General features: G+C 37.4%; 2 protein-coding genes across 8 annotated transcripts; both read left to right on the forward strand.

The window, feature by feature from the left end:
• The first annotated feature begins 5,514 nt into the window (after positions 1–5,514).
• Positions 5,515–11,934, forward strand: LOC137825859 (monocopper oxidase-like protein SKU5). Of its 2 annotated transcripts, none has more exons than XM_068631651.2 (9): positions 5,515–5,826; positions 7,026–7,135; positions 7,218–7,488; positions 7,571–7,709; positions 9,459–9,819; positions 10,127–10,492; positions 10,596–10,674; positions 11,181–11,377; positions 11,565–11,934. In XM_068631651.2, exons 1-9 carry the CDS (start codon positions 5,599–5,601, stop codon positions 11,689–11,691), a joined length of 1,878 nt encoding a protein of 625 aa, XP_068487752.2. In that variant the 5' UTR covers positions 5,515–5,598; the 3' UTR covers positions 11,692–11,934. The 2 variants fall into 2 exon arrangements, with proteins under 2 accessions (XP_068487752.2, XP_090149954.1); XM_090293828.1 differs by lacking the exon at positions 5,515–5,826 and adding an exon at positions 6,754–6,870.
• A 1,071-nt stretch (positions 11,935–13,005) lies between these two features.
• LOC137825820 (Polynucleotidyl transferase, ribonuclease H-like superfamily protein) lies at positions 13,006–18,713 on the forward strand. 6 transcript variants are annotated; one of them, XM_068631606.2, is made up of 8 exons: positions 13,006–13,431; positions 13,519–13,649; positions 15,431–15,625; positions 15,706–15,818; positions 15,944–16,060; positions 16,135–16,249; positions 16,343–16,558; positions 17,986–18,713. In XM_068631606.2, the coding sequence occupies exons 1-8, from the start codon at positions 13,118–13,120 to the stop codon at positions 18,636–18,638; spliced, it is 1,854 nt and encodes a 617-aa protein (XP_068487707.1). In that variant the 5' UTR covers positions 13,006–13,117; the 3' UTR covers positions 18,639–18,713. The 6 variants fall into 6 exon arrangements, 4 of the variants coding, with proteins under 4 accessions (XP_068487707.1, XP_068487708.1, XP_090149955.1 ...); XR_016514798.1 differs by having other exon boundaries at positions 13,010–13,431; positions 16,135–16,191; XM_068631607.2 differs by having other exon boundaries at positions 13,010–13,431; positions 15,709–15,818.
• Positions 18,714–21,823: the final 3,110 nt, after the last annotated feature.

Below are 21,823 nucleotides of genomic sequence, written 5' to 3' on the forward strand. Positions count from 1 at the left end.
GGCGATCGTCGTGAACAATTCCTCCAAGTCTGCAACGTGCTTGCTTTTTTCTGGCGAGGTCACGACCATGTCATCTACGTACGCTTGCACATTCCTTCCCAGCATCGGTGCAAGTACTCGATCCATCAACCTCTGGTACGTGGCCCCCGCGTTCTTCAGCCCAAACGGCATCACCTTGTAGCAGTAGCACGATCTCTCGGTCATGAAGGCAGTCTTCTCTTCATCCATGGGATGCATCTTGATCTGATTATACCCCGAGAAGGCATCCAGGAAGCTCAACAACTTACACCCTGCAGCACTATCCACCAGGGCGTCTATGCTTGGTAAAGGATATGAATCCTTTGGGTAGGCCTTATTCAAATCAGTGAAATCGACGCACATGCGCCATTTCCCATTACTCTTCTTCACCAGCACGACATTTGCCAGCCATTCAGGGTACTGAACTTCCCTGATGTGGCCTGCAGCGAGGAGTTTCTGTGTTTCGTCCCTAATCGCCTGCCTCCTCTCCTCGTTGAACTTTCTTCTTCTTTGTCGCACCGGTCTCACCAAGTTGTCCATCGCCAGATGATGGCACAAGAAGTCGGGATCGATCCCGGGCATGTCCGAAGCGGACCATGCAAACGCATCCAGATGCCGTTCTATCACCTTGGCAATCTGGTCCTGGAGCTCAACCTCCAGAGATCTTCCCAGCTTGAAGACCTTTCCCCCGATTTCTCTCTCGAGCCACTGCTCGACGGGTTTTGGTTTGGTTTCTCTAGCGATCACCGCCCTGGCGATTCCCAGTTCCCTCGCTTCCTCAGGGCGATTCCTTGCCTCTTCCTCCTCCAGACCAGCGTTCCCCTCCCCCAGCTCAGCATCCACCATCTCCACGTCTCTTCCGGCGGTCTCGCCTATTACCGTCGACCTGGGCTTCACACCGGGAGGCGGGGTGGTTGTTACGTAACTTACCGACCTCTTGTTTTTCAGGCTATTCTCATAGCACTTTTTCGCTTCTTTCTGATCGGATTTGATGGTGATCACCACCCCCTCCATAGACGGCAACTTCACCTTCATGTGCCGGGTCGACGGTATAGCGCTTATCCTGTTGAGCGTGGGTCTTCCTAACAGAATGTTGTACGCTGAAGGAGCGTTTACGACAAGGTATTTGATTTTCTCCGTTCTCGAACCCGCCTCATCTGTAAACGTAGTCCTCAACTCTATGTACCCCCTGACCTCCACCTGGTCAAGGGGTAGCTCCAGCTGCGTGAAAGTCGGCCAGAACATCACGTCTGCCGAGCTTCCTTGGTCCACCAGAACCCTGTGGACCTTTCTTCCTGCTGTGATCAACGAGATGACTATGGGATCGTTGTCATGAGGCACAACGTCCCGAAGATCTTGCTTGGTGAATGTAATGTCCACTTCCGGCGAGTGGTCTTCAAACATATCCACCGTCATCACAGACATCGCGTACCTCTTCCTCTGTGATGCGGTGCATCCACCCCCTGAGAAACCCCCTGCAATGGTATGGATTTCCCCGTGCGTAGGCAGCTCGTGCTGCTGAGCCTCAGCACCTGCAGGTTGGGAGCTCGACGCTCCCCCCGTCCTCCTATCCAGCAGATAGTCATTTAGGAACCCGCTCTTAACCAGATCGTCGAGCTGCTATCCTAAGGCCAAGCACGAATCCACGGTGTGGCCAAAGCCCTAGTGAAACTCACACCAGGCGTCTGGCTTTGGTCCCAGCACCTTGTCGCCTACCTTCTCGGGCGCTTTCAACCTAGCTGATATGTTGGGAATGGCGATCAGGTCCGCCAATCCCATAACAAACTTGTGCTTAGGCGGGCGATTGTATTCCCGGCGTGCTGGTTGCTAGCGTCCTTGGCCCCTACCCTTGTTCTTCCTTGGATCATAAGGATGGCGAGTCCTCTGATCCCTTCTGGCCGCCGCTGTCTCCAGCACCCTTTGTGGCTGGATCCTCGTCTGGGCGCGTGGCCTAGTGGGAGCCACGCTTCCCCTCTTCTCGGCGACTTCACTCTCGTCGGCGATGTGGGCCACCGCAAGTCGCCTGACCTCAGCAAACGTGGCGGGGTGAGCCCTGATCAATGCCTCGCAGAATGGTCCTGGCAGCACGCCCTTCTTAAATGCATAGACCAGCATTTCTTCATCTTTGGCCGGCGATCTGACCATCTGCGCCCCAAAGCGATTCAAGTAGTCCCTGAGGGACTCTCCCTGATATTGCCTTATATCAAACAAATCGTAAGACACCCTGGGCGGTGCCTTATTCACGATGTACTGCTCGACGAAAATCTTCGAGAACTGTTGGAAGTTGGTAATGTGACCGGTAGGCAAGCTCACAAACCATTCCAGCGCCGTTCCCTGGAGTGTGCTCACGAACATCTTGCAGTACACGACGTCTGATCCTCCTGACAGCATCATCTGCGTATGGAACGTGGTGAGATGAGCCTCAGGATCCTCCACGCCGGTGAAAACAGCCTTAACAGGTACCACACTCGCAGGAATAGGCGTGTCAGTGATCGCCTGAGCGAAAGGCATGGGGAAAACACGAGGCGACGTTGACGGCGCGACCTCTTCAGCAATAGGACGCCCTTGCTGCTCCTGAAGAGCTTGACGCAGCTCTTCAGTCACTTTGCTAAGCTCATCATTCCTGGCCTGAGAGGCGGCCAGGTCCTCGTGCATTCTCGCCTGTTCTATGCGCGAGGCTTCCACAGTTGTCTGCAACGAGCGCATAATCTCTACCATCTGCGCCATGGTCATGGCGGCGGCGCCTTCAGCAGCAACGGGCGCAACTGGACTTGAACGGTTGCTTCTCATTTTTCTCATGAAAACTCAGCAAATCACGGAGAATAACGAACAACACTTCCTTCAGCGACGATCGACTCAGCGATCAATCGGTCAAAACTGCGCGAAACTCCGCAAGAAAACTCAAGAACACAGCGAACCTCCACAGAAACCTGCAACTCCACCAGAAACCACAGCTTCTCCCACGGCAAACCAAACGAGTCAAAGAACTTAAAACTCGCCAAACAAATCTCGCGTAAACAGCAGAAAACTTCACTTCACCGAACCAAAACTCGAAATGAACGGTGGAAAACGCGAAAATACCGAACAAGATTCAGATGAACAGCGAGCAGTGGTTGCACCAGCACACAACCACGCAGAAAACTACGAAAACCTCCAAGAACTCACGCTGTGGATGGGAACAGGTTTTACACGGCCCCACAGTGGGCGCCTGTTGGTCCTGCCTGTTGACCAGAACGTTGGAACTTGCCTCGTCAAACTTGGATCGAAGTGTGCACCGCTTCAACCTTCGTCCTTCGTCACGATCCATCTCAAGAACCTGCAAAAGAACAGAGCGGCGCCGCTGCGGCCGATCGCACTCCAACGCCCAAGTCAGTGACTGAACCACCAAATACTTCAAGAGCAAAACTCAAGAGCTCTCAAGGAACCGTGCAATGTTCTCTCTCACAGTATGCTCAAGAACTCGCAAGCGTAAAGAATACAATCTGAACGTGCGTACCTCAAAAGTTCGTTGGGGAACCCTTAAATACCTGGTCACTTTCTCTCTCCTGGCAGTTACAGACCTGGACACGTGGCTCGCATCCAGCTGTACACGTGCCATCATCTGGAGCCTCCTTGACTTGGGCGCTGCTTCTGACTCTCCTTTGGCTAAGTTACTTATGCATGATACTGCTCAGTGCATAGCTAACTTGGAGCGCGATCTTTACTGGAATTGGCGGGTTAGGGTGCCTTCGTACACCTTCCCTGTGGTCTCGCCGGCCGCCTTCATAATCTGCATCACCTTCATCTTCGGCGATGTGCTTACTCCGGCGATCTCGAATCACTTGGTCGCCTGAGTTTACATCTGGCGACTTCATCTTTAACCCGGTGACCGCCGGTTCTGGTATGCTGGAGATCGGAGCACGCCAACTTAATAACTGGCGACTACCCGAACCCCCCGACCTCCTTCCCTTCTACCAGCCTGGCGTCCTCTCAACACGCCTATACAATAGCTTGATGCCACGTCATCACTTCCGACTACCAGGGCGGTACACCTTTCAAAAACAAATCTCTTTCTTTGATCTCAAATTTGTATCAATACTTGTTGTATTTGATTGTGTATTTTGCATTGAAAGAAGGGATATATTTATAGCACTTGATATGTAGCCGTTTAAGGCAGATTTAGTCAGCTGAATCAGTTAAAACAAGTTTTCAAAATTTTTTTTATGAAACCACACATTTAACTGGTTGAAACCACGATTTAACTGGTTGAATGAGTCAAGCAGTTGCATAACTAATTCAAAAACCTGTTTCAAAAACCTCAAGTCAGCTAAGTGACAAACAACTGATTATCTCGATGATTCAACCGGTTGTTTTCCCTTTCCTTGAAAAAACACTTTGTTTCTTTTAAAACTAATTGGTCAAGCTTGTGCAAGTATTAAGAACTAGTCTTAACAAAGATTCTAAACACCCTAATCTAAACCCAAACCAAAAAGCAACACAGCTTCAGGCTTCATGTGGATTTCACACATCAAAGCTCCCATGTTCAACAGCAGGCCCATAAAATCGCAATGCCTGGCCGATTTCATGTTCGAACTGCAGGACGAACTGGTGATTGATAACTGGTGGACCCTTTATGTGGAATGCTAGTCAAATAAAATCGAATGAGGGGCAATAATAGTGCTCGAAGTACGAGGCACTGATGGTCGATCTCCTTCTAGCTAAAGACATGGAGACATGCAAGGTCAAATGCTTAAGTGACTCTTTGTTAACGGTAAGTTAAGTTAACAAGAAATACCAAGTAAATGATCCCTTACTACTGAAGTATTTCGGGTATCCGAAAAGTCGAGAGGCCGTCTAATTACATACCAACTATTTGTCTTCTCAGTCAATTAATACACAACTAAGCCTCATAATTAAGAAGTAAAACTTAATTACATACTAAAAACATGATTAAACAAGTATTGAGTCTCGCTAATCCTTCTGTAAACTATAAATAGGATGAAACTCTCAAAATAAAAAGTAATGATTAGAAATTCAAATATAACTTAAGTGTCAAAATATATTTATAAATACCTTACTTCATACTAAAGAAAAAAATTAAAACAAAATACCGAAGGAACTAAACATAAAATAAATTAATAGAGAATATTTAAGCTTATTACTTATAATTATAATAAGACTTGTAATAGTAAATATAGATTAAAACATTTGTAGTCGCAAAAGGATATAAATTAAAACACTTGTAATCGGAAAGAGATATCGATTAGAACTAGTCGCAAAGAGATATCTATTAGAACACATGCATATAAAACACAAATAAATTAATTAGAAGATAAACATTCAAATTTAGTTAAGAAAATACTAGTGGTTGAAAATGTATGAAAGTACGCAAAAAGCTATGATTTGTTAGAAAAAGAAGACACGTTTATCTAGTGAGAAATATAATATAATTACTTAGCTAACAAGATATTCAAAAGATAAAAAGGTCAAAATAAATTGAGAAAAGATGGCAAAAAAAGTCCCTTAAGTCTAGAAAAGTAAAAGATAGAGAGGGACCCACGAGAGGAGGCAGAAGTCAGAAAGTGACCTCTCTCGCATGTGATGCACAGAATTGGTAACTTCACTCACTTCACAGTTTCTCTCTCCCTGTGCACAGAACTTGAGAACAGAAAGACAGATTCACTGAGAAACACGATGCCATCATTATCTTCTTGGTTCTTCACAACGCTTCTATGCTTCTTAGATGTTACTTTTGCAGGTGACCCTTATGTTTTCTATGATTGGACGGTATCCTACGCCTCAGCCTCCCCTCTTGGAGTTAAACAAAAGGTTGGTTTTTCCTTTTCTTTGCCAATTCTATAGTGTGCTTTTCTTTTCTCTTTCATATCCATTGGATGCAGTGTGTTGTTGAAAAACCTGAAAAGTTATGTGTTTACAACAAGTTGCCTAACTCAATGTGCTTTTGCATATAGTGAGGATAAGGTGTGTGTTGTGATCTGAACTTCTGTTTGTGACTCGATTGATAATGGAATGGTCAAATGTTTCCTAATTTGGGGCGCTAATTCTGTTTTCAGCAAGAAATGCTATTTACTTATACCTGAATTTTTGTGGTAATTTAAATGTCGGTTTTTATAGCCTTCTGTTAGTATTTACTTAGTTAATTCCGAATTAACTGGTAATTCTTGTAATTGTCAAACGGATAAGAGGAGAGTACAGTATAAACTTCAATTTTGGTATGTTAAATGTTTGGCATTTATTAATTATCTACAGATGAATTTAACCTTCCTTCTTGCATGTTGGTATTTGTGGCGAATAGACTATACGGGATCTGATTTTAACCCTTTTTTTGCCCTCAAAATGTTCAGTAAGGATGTCTTTGGTAGAGTGGAGGGGAAGGATGGAGAGGGAGGGGGAAGAATTTTGAGCGTTTGATAGAGGGAAAGGAGAAAAGAAATAATTTGGGGACCACTATATTATTTCTTTCATATATCTATTCACCTCTCTATCTTTTCTTATTTTCTACCAAATTATGGAACTTTCAAGAGGCTTTGTCTCTATTTCTCACCCATTTCTGCTATCAAACCACTAAACATTCAATTTTATCTTTTACTTATTTCTCTTTTTTTTTTCAACTTGTTTCTTTCCAATTTCCATTCCTTCTATTTCTCTTTTCAAAAGCCAAACACAACATAAACATTTAAATTTAGTCGAGTATCACCTTCTATCGTGTTCTTAAGAAGTTATAAGCTCTCAAATCTTTATCAATCCAACATATTTTAGTACTTTTGGGTTTCCTTTTTTGGGCTGAGTTGATTTTCATTCAGTGCCTCCTTGTAAATCACGTTTTATGGTATTTTATGACACAAGAGGAGGGTAGGTGTATTAGACTAGTGCATGTAAAAAACATGTGGTTTGTATGTATTTTTAATATAATCTAACTTTTTGTGCTTTACTTCTTTGCTTCATGCTCACCTATGAATAGTGTTGCTTCTCACCAACCCTTTTTTTGTAACAAATTTCTATTTCAGGTTATTGGGATCAACGGACAATTTCCAGGACCAACTCTGAATGTCACCACAAACTGGAATGTAGTTGTCAATGTCAAGAACAGTCTTGATGAGCCATTACTTCTAACATGGTAACATAATTGGATTTTGTCAAGAGTGATGATTTGACTATTAATAATGATGGTAATGATTATGTTGCGTAGTTAAATGCAGGAATGGCATACAACACAGGAAAAATTCTTGGCAGGATGGAGTTTCAGGAACTAATTGCCCCATTCCAGCAGGGTGGAATTGGACGTATGAGTTTCAAGTTAAAGATCAAATAGGGAGCTTTTTCTACTTCCCTTCCCTTAACTTCCACAAAGCTGCAGGAGGATATGGAGGAATCATCATAAACAATAGACCAGTTATTCCTGTTCCCTTTGGTTTGCCAGATGGAGATATTACCATATTTTTGAGTGACTGGTACACCAGGAGTCATAACGTAGGTCCTTTTGCTTTCTCTGACTGACTTTAGTAATTTTATTTTATTTATAGAGTTATGACCATTTCATATGGTGAAACAGGATCTCAGGAAAGATGTTGAAAATGGTGTTGACCTTGGAGTTCCTGATGGAGTGCTTATTAATGGACTAGGTCCTTATCGCTATGATGACAATCTTGTCCCAAATGGCATTTCTTACCAGATAATAAACGTGGAACCAGGTAAGAACATAGGCAATGCATGTTTTTTTTTACTTGGTTCATAAGCATGGGAGACGTACGTGACAGTGACATACATGGCAAGTTGGCAACGATCTTCCTTCTCCTTAGAACTTTTATTTTCCAGAGAAGTCCGCACAAAGTTTTATATGTCTGAAATTATAATATGATAAAGCATTGCCTGTTGCGGATAGTGGCATAACAGTTTTGGATTCAAAATAGACAAATCTTATCTTATACAAGATGATAAAGTCATGAGTAAAATCTTTTATCACACATTACTACACAGCCAAACCACTATCCCTTCAACTCCATCAGCTTCTCAATCTCATACAATAACGATTCTCCAATACACGTGCCCACGAGATTTGCCTCCCAAATGGTTATGCATGTAAATTCCTTATCAAAGACTTTCCTAGTTTCATCTTAAAATCAGATGTGAAATTTCTTACATATCTTGATATTAATTACAATTCAAATTTTGGATTGACCAATAAATTAGGAAACTAATAGGGACTTGGATATAATATAGTGTCTAAGTCCATATAAAGTAGTATGAGATGTTCAGTGGAGTATTTAATTGTGTGGTTTTCCCCCTCCCTTAAACTACTAACGTTAGAGGTGAGTTTCCCAAGTGTTTGGGTCTTTATCAAAAGAGGAATGCTAGCAACTCCCTTTCTAAATTTATTTGAAATCACAAATTTTGGTGGATTTCTAAATTATTGAAGCCTGAATTTGGGTCAGACTCAGACCATACAATTCAGAATTTCAAACCCAAGAATCTCCATCTTCTGATCCAGATTCTATCTGGGGAGTATTAAAAATCAGTAATGCCTCTCCCTCGTGCATGCTGGAAATATCATTTTTTTAACTTGAAGCTTCATTTTCAGATGTTTGTTTTTATCACGCATGGTTAATCACTATATATGTGGTGCTTGGCTCTCAAGTATTGGTCAATGTTGTAAATTTATGAGAAATGTATAAGATGGGTTAAACTGATCAATATCATGAGCTAAGAAAGAGATTTTAGCTGTTTTAAACTAGAATAATGGAGTATGGAAAAAATAATAGTTTTTATGCGGAGTTATTGAAATTTGAGGTATCTTTTATCCAGTCATGTTATGTTAGTCCTGAAATACACAGACCAAACTCTTGTCTGCTTGACTCGAGCAAATTGTTGTCTGTGACAAGGCGAAGTCCTATATATAGTAAGTGTACGTGTTTATACATCATGATCATCTGATCATGTGGTCTAGACACTAAGTATTTTTTTGTATGTTCTTTTATTCTACGAGTATGTCTTGCTAGCGATATCATTTTTGCCATCCTCCCCATTCTTTCTTGGATCATGTTGTTCCTCTATATTGGGGCATAACATTTATTCAGGCCTGTAGAATAACATGTACAAACATACCTTGTGCAAAGGGATGGATTTATAGAGGGTCTCTAGATTTTTAAAGTCCCCTCCCAAATACTTAGCTTGATTCCTTCGGATGGATCCAATTTTCATGATTAGAACGGAACCTCTAAGAATTTTAAGATTTCCCTGCATTTATTATGCTACATTCTAAGATTTTCACCCAAAAATAGATGGTTTTAATTCTATCACTCACGTTTAAACACTCAAACAAGAATTTGCAGATACTTAAATGATTTTAAATCTAGATATCTATGTAGTTTGTAAATAAGAGAGAACTTAACTTTTTTCTGTACTCATGTACCATCAACTATTTATCATTCTGTCTGAAACAGGGAAAACATATCGCCTACGCGTTCACAATGTTGGTATTTCAACAAGTTTAAATTTTAGGATACAAAATCACAACTTGCTTCTTGTGGAGACTGAAGGATCATACACAGTTCAGCAAAACTACACCAACATGGATATTCATGTGGGTCAGTCATATTCATTCTTGGTTACAATGGATCAAAATGCCAGCACTGATTACTATATTGTTGCCAGTCCTCGGTTTGTTAATTCATCATGGGCTAAAGCTACTGGAGTTGCCATTTTGCACTACTCTAATTCTCTGGGACCTGCTTCAGGCCCTCTTCCTAGTCTTTTGGGTGAAGATGATCCTTCATTTTCAATAAATCAAGCAAGATCAATAAGGTTATTAGTTGATACTTTGTCTCCTTGTGGAAACTTTTACTTTGATAAATAAACAAGGTGAATAGTATTATAGACTAGCCTGATTAAAGAAGCCTGGCTTTTTAGTCTTGGATTATATAGTCCCTAAGTTATTACACTATGTTATATGACATTGGTGTTTAGGGGGACAACACAAAAAAAACCATTAATTTAAATTAATATACTTGTTGTCCTTTCATGACACCTTAGATTTATAGTTAGATCTAGAGTATATCAATATCATAAAATTTTGAATGTTAAAAATCTCATTTGATGATTGTACTTTTAGGTGGAACGTGTCTGCCGGTGCTGCACGTCCAAACCCACAGGGCTCCTTCAAATATGGTGATATTACTGTGACGGATGTGTACGTTATTCTTAATAGACCTCCAGAACTTATAAATGGAAAGTGGCGAACTACCCTTAATGGTATATCATACATACCACCTTCAACACCCCTGAAGCTTGCCCAACAATTTAAAATTCTGGGTGTGTACAAGATTGACTTTCCAAATAGATTGATGAACAGACCCCCTAAAGTTGATACTTCTCTGATTAATGGTACTTACAAAGGTTTTATGGAAATAATATTTCAAAACAATGACACTACAGTCCAGACCTATCATTTGGATGGCTATGCATTCTTTGTTGTTGGGTGAGATTTTAGCTTTAAAATTTTAATTTATCATTTTGGTTTGTTATCTATGTCGCACTAAAATTGAGGATAAGAGTGGGTAAATTTTGCATTTGTACTGTAGCATGGATTTTGGAGTATGGACAGAAAATAGCAGAAGTACTTATAATAAATGGGATGGTGTGGCTCGCAGCACTACACAGGTATTACTGCATTACTTCCTTAGCCACTGCATAATCTCTTACTCCAGACATTTGCTCAAAACTTATGTGAAAGTTATGTTGGAATGGACCATTTTCATATATAAAAAGGGGAACCAAGAATAAGAGATTGTTTCACAGATTGAACCAAGAATAGAGATTGTTTCACAGATTCAACCAAGAAATACTTCATTTCTGCTTTGTAACTCTAAAATTTGTAGTTTTCCTTTAAATTTTAATATTTAAAAATATCTTGAATTTCTTTATTTTCTATTTAAAAATGATTTCTTGTGCTGTCTCTTGTCCTCTCGTTTGTAGAGGCTTTGCAGCCAATTGACCAGAGCAATTTTTCTAAGCTAAAATTATGACAGTTTCTTGTTAGTTGTTCCAACATGCAAGAACATGTGATTGCAAGTAAAGTGACACATGAATTTGATTTACTATATGCTAGAGTAGCTTTTGGTGACAAAAAATGAATGCTATAACAACTCATTTTAACCTGTCTGCAGGTCTTTCCTGGTGCTTGGACGGCCATTTTGGTATCTCTTGACAATGCCGGTATCTGGAACCTTCGTGCAGAGAACCTCAACTCTTGGTATCTGGGCCAAGAAGTTTATGTGCACGTTGTAAACCCAGAGAAAGACAGCAATGAAAATACTTTGCCTGACAATGCAATTTTCTGTGGCTTACTTTCCTCCCTTCAAAAGTAAGAGTTCCTTTAAAGAAAGCGACTTTAGATGTTTCACAATTTACAAGCAATTAGCATGTCTACAATGCATAAACAAGATTGCAAATTGCAATAGCAAAATACTTGAGCTAAGACAATCAAATTCTCAAAATTTCACCAAGATTTGTGCTTAATAGTAACACTAGTGCATGTTTCGCTTCTGCAGGGATCAATCCCACAAATTCCAGTTCTCTGGGGAATCACCTTTTTGCAGTAATTCTATGATTTTGTTGTTCATGCTATTTCTAGCATTACTTGAAAGTTTATTTGGTAAGTGGGGTGTTCAACTTTAAGTCAATGAAAACAAAGAAAGTAATTGTTTGTAATATGACAGTAGCCGTTTAAAGATTTATATAGGTTTTTTTTGTTGGAAAGGAATTTTTGTGTATGTAACATGTTGGAGAAATGTGGTGCACTGATGTATTCATAACTGTAAACTAGAATCCTACATTAAAGTTATTTTTTCCTTGTATTCATAATTTTGGAGGATTGTTAAAAAGAATGCTTGATCTTTAAACTCATTGTTACTGTTGTTATTTTTGTTGTGTTCTTATCTTTTTCTTCAATTCTCAAACAATCTATAAGAAGGATATGGTTTGATGACCATTCCCTTTATTAAATTGAGTTTGGAATGAGGTATTTGTAAATATCTATATTTAACATTTTTTTTTCTGTTCGTATTTCTAATGGAAACATAAGTGTGGAGCGTTGTCGTGTGTTAGGATTTTGATAAGAGCACCAAGTTCCTTCGATGGCATTGTACTGAGTAGATACTGTTGCTATAAGGACTTTGAGATAATTGGGTAATCGCAATGAATTATGTAGACTGCAAATATTTGAGTAATAAATGTAAAAAAGATTACAAAAATATATAAATAAATTTAAAGTAAGAAAACTAATGGGAGAATTTTGTTCTACACTTGGCAGGGGAAGAAAAAAAAGGTTATTCCGATGGAATGAAATCATTAGGGTTTAAAATCTTAAACCTATCCTACCGTGCAATAAAAACTATTCTTATTCAAATAAATTTGTGGTATGATAAACTTATAGTTATCCTATTCTTAATTTCTTTAACAACAAAAAAAATTTGTATAGTTGAATGAATTGCATTAGGAAAAGAGGCTTTATCTACTAACAATATTCTTTATTTTATTCCTAAACGTAAGTACTTCTTCAAATTGAATTTTCCAAAACAATTTGTCACACCAATTCTCCTCCCAAACATTATAGTTGTAGATTTCTGGTTCTTTTTTTTTCTTTTAACTTTCTAACCCTTTAAGTAGTTCTTGAGTTTTTATGGGCTATAATATAGGAAAATTATTATTGATTCCCACATTTTTGTCTTACAATCTCATTTAACAATAAAAAATTGTATTTAAATAATACAAATAATTTTTTAAAATAAAATAATAACTATATATGATTATTAAATGGTTATATAAAATGTGATAGTTGTCATCCTATAATATATTTCACAATTTTCATATGATATTTTGACGAAAAATAATCCACTTAATAGTTCAAAATTTTAATACTTTATTTATTTATAATTTAAAATGTTAATACGTATTATTATATTATTAAAATGAGTTGTTAGGTTGGAGTTTTTGTAGATGCAGAACTTTTTTTTTCACTGTGTATAGCTTTATTTTTCTCCTGCAGTTGTGGTAATGCGCGGATCATAAGGAAAAAACTCGAAGCAGAAACGCAGCCATTTTCATGGCTTCTGTGTTTCAGTTGCGGCGTCGTTTCCTCTGCACGTCCTCGAAATGGAAGGTGAAGCAGGTGACTACCTCCAACTTCGAAGAGTCCCTGCAAGAGATAAAGACTCACATCTCTTCCTCCGACTATGTGGCGGTATCCATGGCCAGGACCGGCTCTCCATCGCCGCCGTCCTGGCTCCGCCCTCTCCCCTTCGACACCGCCCAGACCGCCTACTCCAAGGCCCGCCGCGCCGCCCACCGCTTCCAGGTCCTCCACTTTGCAGTCTGCCCCTTCTCCGTCTCCCACTCCGACAAACTCCTTGCTCACCCGTCAGTTCCCAACACCTTCACTTCTTTTTCGTTTTTTGATAATACTGGGTCACCATTTGTTTCAAAGACAATGTTGAAAATGTGCAGTTATAATTTCGTGCTGTTTCCGAGAGACGAATTGAAAATGGGGATGCCTGCTTACAGCTTTTCGAGCCAGACATCGCTTCTCGCCTCCATGGCTCGCCGGGGCTTTGATTTCAATGCTTGCGTCTATAATGGTGAGCTTTTGTTGCTTTTGTGTGTTCTTGTTATTGTTCTCGTTTTGGGCGCGCAAAATGGGTAAATTTTCAATTCCTTTTACTAGATGGTTTAAAATTAGGACAAAACCTAGAACTTATTCCTTGAGTGCTTATGCTGCTGATCTATGATGAATATAATTTTATTCCTTGAGTGCTTCTGCTGCTTCAGCACTTTTAGGAAAGAAATTTAGAAAAAAATAAATAAAAAATGAGTTGCTCCTTATGCTAAAATGTTTGAGCTAATTTGTAGAAATTTTCTTACGGAGAAGTTTATTTAAAGATATCCCATGTTTTGTCCAGTGTTTGGAATCTTCAAACTTAGTTTGTGTTGTAAACCGCTAGTTTCGTGGATGCTTGTTTTCTCTTGTGCTCTGGCAAATTTGAGGAGTGCTAGTAACATCCTTTTAACACACTTTACCATTAATTAAAATTTATTGGAGACTACAAAATCAGGAGATAGAGTCATTACATGTTGGACCCATTAGAATTTGTAGTTTCCAATATATTTCAGCCGACAATAGAGGGTATGTTTAATCCTCATTTTGGTATAGAGGTAAGAAATAGAGGAAGTGAAAAATCAATAGATGAGAATGAATGAAAAAAAAAATGTTGATTGGTTAGAAAGAAAGAATATTTTATTCATCATCAATTTATTTATTACTATTAACATTATTTTTTTAATTATTTATAATAATAATAAAAAGAACAAAAATGTTCAAAAAGTAGACCCATACATATGGCCGATTTCCACATGTTTCTTCGCTATTTTGCATGAAAAGAAGGCGGTTAGGGATCCTTCCCACCTAACTGCAATTCCCTTTCACCTGCTTTCCTTCTTCCTCTCCCTAATTAGCTTTAAGAAACGAAGGTAAAAGAGTGATAGAGAGTGTGTTGTTAGTATTTCTGTTGAACGTTTATATTTGGCCTAAAACTATTTTTCAGTTGAAAACCCGACACCGAAGATGATTTTGCAAACTCGGTTTGCAAGATGGGATCCATTCAAACTTAAGTTTGCAAACTTTAATCTAAATATGTACTTATCTGTTGACTTTTAATGCAAGTATTTATTATATGAACTACTGTGGTGAAACTCAACTTTGATTGGAAACCAACATGACATGGGGAAATACTCTTGAATGGGAAAAAGAAACAAAGAGTTTTTTTTTCTGCCCTAAATATAGTCGGACTTTGGTCATGGTGATTGTTGATCGCCTTAAGAGATGGTCCCTTCAACTGTATACTGGAATGTATAATCTGTTTAGCGAGTCTGCTAATGTGGTAAATGTCGAAAGAAAGTTTATGCTATGACATGTAAATTGAGGATCTATGGTTCCGTTACTTATTTGGGGATCCGGATTCCAGCCATTTTGACATTCACATTGCATGAATGGACACTGTTGCATAGACATCAGAAAGACAGTTCAAATCTTGGATGTGCTCAAGTTTTTTATGACTAGATAAAATGAGCTATTTGATCTTCATTGAAAGTTTCCAATTGACTGATTGTCGAAATGTGTCAAAATCTCTTTCGGAGGGGAATTTGAATCCCTTATCTTGATATCCTGGTGACCTATGACTGAGGATGAGCCTTAGCATGGATAAACTTTCTTCTGTGTTGCTTAGAGGTCATGGCTTCAAATCCTTGTTTGGGCTAAGACTGAGTAATTTACACTCTCTGCACCTCATTTAGTGTGGGTGGGTGCCGCCTGGGCTAGGTTGCCCTTTTTTAATTACCTGTTAGTTTTTTATTTGTATGACAGGCATATCATATCTATCTAGAGCTCAAGAGTCAGCAGCTAAAGTTCGTCTTGGAGCTGCTCTCCCTTCTCTTCGAGAGGTGAAATCTTCTTCATCACCTACTGTTGCGGACACAGTTTTTGTTGAGAGGACTAGATCACGGATTAAACATTGGAGAAAGACATTTGAAAGGTCTGGCACAAGCACAAGCAGAGATGGTGAGAAAATCTTTAGCAGATTTTTTTGCAATAGGGAATTTCTTGTGTCTTCCTTTTGTTCTTAAACTCATTTTATGCAGAAGAACTTATCAACTCCCTTAAGAATATTGTCCTGGGTAGTGAACAGTTCAGATCAAGACCTTGCATGACAATAGATGTATGCAGTGAACGTCAAGTGCAGCTAATTCTCGAGGTATAGTTAACTAAAGAAATTTTAATTGTTCTAATCTGAATAATACAACCTTGATCACCTCGCTACTGGTATGAGTTAAATGATTCAGTTATTTTTTCCTTTGTTTCTTGGCTTTTCATTTGTAGATGTTGGTAGACCACTCAGATGATCTTCTTCCTTTGCTGATCCCTACAAAGAGTGGGACCACACATGCACTACGAATTGTTCTGGCAAATTCAAAAGAAGATAAGGAATTATTGGAGGTAATGAGAAATGTCTACCCTTTGTGCATGCCTCCTAACTTTTTTCTTTGGAAATACTTACAGTTTAACTGCAGAGAGAGCTTCAGAATTTTGAAGAGGAGGAGAGCAAGAAAATTCGTGGATTTCGAGAGGTGATCGATTCGATTTCTGCTTCCCAGAAACCTGTTATCTGCTACAATTGCCTTAATGGTGTATCTCTTAAATGAAAATTCCCAACTTAGTTGTAGTATTCATCTGGTCTACTTTCTTCGTGTTATTAACTTCTGATTTGCTTATATGCAGATTGTACTCTAATTCATTCAAAATTCATTGCACCACTTCCACTGGAGGTAGATGAATTTGTGAGCTCTTTGCACTCAATTTTTCCCAATGTACTTGACATAAATTACTTGATGAAGAAACATGGAACCATGAGAAAAGTGACCAACATTCCGAGTGCTATATCCTACTTGAATAATAACTTCTTTGCACCGGTTGATTTGGAAATTCCTGACCAAGGTCAGTCACCACTTCTTGATGTTCACAACTTGTATTCTAGTGCATAATTCAAAATCATGCTTATTACATGGTTTCATACTTTCATTCATTTTGTCTAGTTTATTATGTGCAAAGCCTCGTGAACATGCTTATTAGATGGTTTCATACTTTACAAAACCGAATGCTTAGGCTTGTTTATGTTTTTATTTTTTAATTACAGAACTGCTACTTGGTTTTCAATCTATTTCTTGTTTTCAATTATTTGTAATAGAAGTATTAAAAATAACTTTTCTTTGTCTTTGTTCATGATTAAATCTTTGAAAACAGAAACGGATTGAAAAGTATAAGGCGACAATTTATATAATTAACAGAGAATGAAAATAGGAAATGAAACCAAAAGTTAGCCGGCTCGGGGGGGGCGTTTACTTCTTGTATTTTGTTTCTTTTTTTCACTTTTTAATTATGCAACTGTCACCATGTTTTCAATTTCTATTGCTGTAAAGTTACTTTACTTTAATTCACATTATAAAACTCATTTTTCATATTAGGAATTAGCTACTGTGGCATTATTAGGCTGGTGGGCAACTTTTCATGCCAGAGCACTGTAAACTTGTGCTTTTATGCATTGCCTGGGTTCAGACAAACATACGCAAAATATTTGCATTTTTTCCGCAAATGGTGTAATTTAACTGGGCAAAAAAAATTATTCTAAAATTTGTCATGTCATACTTGTCATGTACGATTTCAATTTTTATATTAAACTGAAGTCGTACTTGTCATGTACAACTTCAGTTGTATCTAGTTCCATTGAAGTCCCACTCCACATCCCAATTCTGGAATAAAAAAATTCTTTGCCCATTTCACGAAATACCAAATTGAATTATACCATTTGGGAAAAAAAAGCCAAAATATTCCTAACAAGTCTTCTCACTGTTCTTTTTTTTTTCTTTTTTATCAAAATATGCTGTGTAAGGAGTTTTATTCATGAATTAATTTCCCTACGCATTACATCAAGGAATTTTCGGTCTAACTCCCTAAATCCAAAGTGCAATTTCAATTTCAATTTCAATTTCAATTTCGTTTCTTGTTTTCACTTTTTAATTATGCAACTGTCATCTTTTTTTTCAATTTATTGCTTATTTTTAAATTAAAGATTTGTGCAGGCGACGCTGAACAACTTTTCTTTTTTTTGTTTCCTGCACAAATACTGAACACAGGAAAACAAATCGATATAATATAAGGTGACAACTTTGTTATTTAAAAATAAAAGTGAGATCAAAGTCAAAGTAAATGCCCCCATAGCTTGTCTAAATTTAGAGAAGACTGAGTTATGTTTTTTTTATTTCTTTAAGAAATATTTTAGACAAAAAAAAAGAAGAAAAAGATTTGTTTTATTTTCATGACCTGTAAGTCTTGTTTTTATTTATTTTATTTGTTGGTATATACAGCTACTGTAAAAGAAGGCAAGATTCATGGACTTAATGCATTAAGACTAGGCTATTTATTCATGAAGCTATGCTCTATATTGAAAATTTCCCCAAATGTTACTGATTCTGGCAATAAGCATTTGGCTCCAGAGCTTGAAGATTTCACCAATGTATTCCATCCATGCTCACCCCCTATCCAAGATTCATCTAATGCTGGGGATGTTGGTGTCTGGACCAATAATACAAGAAAAATCAGCTGTGAACATTTGGTTTTCTTATGGGGATTCAATCTTGGTATTACAGCTGGCATGCTAAAGAGTTTACTTCGATCATCGCATAATATCTTTTCAAGAGAGTTTGATGTTAAATTGGTGGACAAGAGTTGTGCCATTGTTGTTTTCTGGCAACCTGGAGTATCAAAACAATTTCTAGACATAATGAATAGTGAAGAAATGAGCGGAGACTTAAAGGAGTTAGTGTCAAATGGCCTGAGGGTAACCAGTTACGAGACCTACGACAGAATATGTAGGCTAGGTTTGTGGGAGATGGATCTTAGGGAGTCTCTAGAAAGAGCTTTGGAAAATTCTTGGTGTGATGAAAAGAGTAATTGTGGGACAAAATCTTCTGAAATTCATTGGTATAATGACAATGTAATTAACTTGGATGATCTTTAATGTTGTCATGTATACCTATTATTCAAATGTTGGTTGTCTTTCATTGATTGCAAGGACATGATTTTTTTGTTGTGATGTTGAACTTGTCATTGAGCAAGATGCTCCATCAATCATACGTATCAAGCTTGCAATTACAATCTTGTTGATCCATGTACAAGGTAATGTATGTATAATGTGGCGTCATGAGGAGAAATGAGATTAATATCGGGGGAAATAATATATAGATAATTTATTTAGTTTTTAATTTAAAATGTACTTATATGAAATGTGTATTGGTAGACCCTCTGTTGCTACAAATTTTCACTGGGTCTTAATGTATTCAGTTAGCACAAAACACACATTAACAAGTTCATGAGAATACACACATGACACTATTATCTCATCTAAGTTTTTATTATTATTAGAACTCTCTTGAAGAGACTACGCTGGAGTGAGATAATTAGCGTCTCAACAAACATGCAAAGTGAGTGAAAAAATATGCAATATTTTTTCTACAATTATATCCTATTTTGTTTAGTTCTGTGCTATTTTGTTGCTTATTAAGCTATTAGCTTCTATATTCTACTATTAATTTTGTGTTTTCATTTTTCCCATTTCTATTATGGTACTAACTATTATAAAACCTTCATTAAAAATAAACCATACTTATATTATTAATAACTATTTATACTGTTGATAACGACTAACTATATATTTGTGTCCTTGATTATTTATTTTCAATCACTAATTATTTAAAACTTTTTTTTTACTTTTCTAAAACAAACATTACCAAGACAAAGGTAAAAGACACTCGAACATAAAGCACACAAAAATAGCCTTTTATTTATTTATCTATATTTTTCTTTAAGAAAATTACTCGACCAAATAACAAATTTAGGCAGAACAAACTGGGAACTAATAAACAGAAATCACCATTTTTTTTTCCTTTTTAAAAATACGTTCTAGCCAAAAAGATAATTTAGAAGACTAAAGGTAAAGAAGAAAGTGACATTAAATTCTAAAAAATGGCTGGACAATGTCAGAGGCAATGGATTCACGGAAAAGAGAACCTGTCTTTATTTTTTTTTAATAGGTAAAATTAAGTTTGATTTGGTAGTTTTTTTTTATAATTTATTTATTTATATTAAACATATTAAACATACTTGTAGTGAGAAAACATGGTCATTTATTAAATGTAGCAAGAGTTCCCATTATACGATCTCATTTACCCAAAATTTATTGGTCATATGCGCATATTATAAACATGTTTCCCATACCTGTTTTAAACTATTCTTCTACTCATGAAATGTTTTACAAAACTGAAACAGATTTTAATGAATTAAAGGTGTTTGGTTATTTATGTTATGCTAGCACTTTGTCAATAAATAGAAGAAAATTTGATCTAAGAACATCAAAATGTGTTTTTATTAGTTTTAAAAGGGGGACAAAAGGATATTTTTTGTTGAATATTCAATCAAGAGAAATTTTTGTGTCTAGGGATGTTGTCTTTTATGAACATGTCTTTTCCATATCAAAGGGTTCAAGATACTAACAATGAAACTAATAATCCTAACATTTATGATCAAGTTTTGTTTTCTAAAGATCAACCTGTCTTGAGTCAACCATCACAAACCATTCTTGCACCTTGTGATAATGCTGCAAATAACAGTGATAATAACTGTGAGTCACACATTGAGGTTCCAGAACAAGTTTGTTCCCATATAGACCACAACCTCAATGAAGATCATGACATAATAAGATCAATCTGTCCGAATGAGTATAAGAATAAAAAAAAACACCTGAGTATTTAAAGGATTATCATTGTAATCTTAATGTTTCCAATACATCTTCAACAGTTAAATATCCTTTAAATTTTGTTTTATCTTATAACAATTTATCACCTTCTTACAAATCTTTTGTTATGTCTATTTCTTCACATGTCGAGCCAAACACTTACTCTGAAGCTGTGAAACATGTTTGTTGAAGAAAAGTTATGCAATGTGAGGTATTTGCTTTAGAGTCAAATCAAACTTGGGAGAATGCTCTTTTGCCTAAGGATAAAGCTGTCATAGGTTGAAAATGGTATTCAAAATAAAATATAAGGCTGATGGGACAATTGAAAGGTATAAAACAAGGTTAGTGGCAAAGGGATACGCACAAACAGAAGACATTGACTACCTTGATACTTTCTCTCCAGTAGCAAAGATGACCACCATAAGGTTGCTTCTTTTTCTAGCTTTTATCTATAATTGGGAATTGAAACAATTAGACATAAACAATTCCTTTTTACATGGAGATTTGAAAGAAGATGTATACATGGTTGCTCCTCCTGGATTGACTTCTATTCCACCAAGAAAAGTTTGTAAACTAAAAAAGGCTTTATATGGCTTTAAGCAAGCTAGCAGAGAGTGGTTTGCCAAACTGTCATCATTTTTGCTTTCTATGAGATATACTCAATGATGAATGATCATTCCTTGTTCATTAATTCTTGTGAAGGATCTTTTATAACATTATTGGTGTATGTGGATGGTAAAATATTGTCAGGAAATGATAAAGAAGAGATTGCTCGAATTCAACAAGCCTTGAATCAGACATTCAAAATTAAGGATCTTGGGGATTTAAGATATTTTCTTGGTCTAGAAATAGCAAGAAGTAAGAAAGGAATAATGGTGAATCAAAGGAAATATGCATTAGAATTGTTAACAGATGCAGGTCTTTTAGCCTATAAACCTGCACTCACTCCTATTGATAATCATGAAAAATTGTCTTCTACTGGAAGTGTTCCTTTCACATATATTCAAGCCTACAAAAGATTGATTGAAAGACTTATGTATCTCACTAATACCGACCTGACATAACATTTTTTGTGTAACAAGAGATGGAAGAAGCCCAAACATAAGCCCAAGTACAAGCCCAACAAATAGAAGATCAGGGCCAACTACTAGAGTTATGACAAAGAAGATTCAAGAGGACTGCGATACAGTTACTGATGTAAGGACCGAGAAAAGAGTAAAAATGGTACAATTAAAATGACACCTTAATATTTTATTATTAAAAGGGAAAAAGCTATATAAATAGAAATTTAGTTATTCAAGTTTCATTTTAAAAGAACCACCATTTCTCTAGAAGTTTCTTTTTCCTTTCCTCTCCTTTCTCTCTAAGATTCTGACCTCCTTGCTCATCAGGTTGACGATCGGAGTCCACTA

Source organism: Phaseolus vulgaris, chromosome 8 (assembly GCF_051622355.1).
Source record: "Phaseolus vulgaris cultivar YP4 chromosome 8, ASM5162235v1, whole genome shotgun sequence".
Classification (NCBI taxonomy): Eukaryota; Viridiplantae; Streptophyta; class Magnoliopsida; order Fabales; family Fabaceae; genus Phaseolus; species Phaseolus vulgaris.

Excerpts from the sequence above, each read along its gene's own strand:
- LOC137825859 (XM_068631651.2), top strand. The coding sequence starts at position 5,599 with ATGCACAGAATTGGTAACTTCACTCACTTCACAGTTTCTCTCTCCCTG. Across the intron at positions 7,136-7,217 it reads GAGCCATTACTTCTAACATG|GAATGGCATACAACACAGGA; the intron begins GTAACATAATTG and ends AGTTAAATGCAG. Across the intron at positions 7,710-9,458 it reads GATAATAAACGTGGAACCAG|GGAAAACATATCGCCTACGC; the intron begins GTAAGAACATAG and ends TGTCTGAAACAG.
- LOC137825820 (XM_068631606.2), top strand. The coding sequence starts at position 13,118 with ATGGCTTCTGTGTTTCAGTTGCGGCGTCGTTTCCTCTGCACGTCCTCG. Across the intron at positions 13,432-13,518 it reads GACAAACTCCTTGCTCACCC|TTATAATTTCGTGCTGTTTC; the intron begins GTCAGTTCCCAA and ends GAAAATGTGCAG. Across the intron at positions 13,650-15,430 it reads CAATGCTTGCGTCTATAATG|GCATATCATATCTATCTAGA; the intron begins GTGAGCTTTTGT and ends TTTGTATGACAG.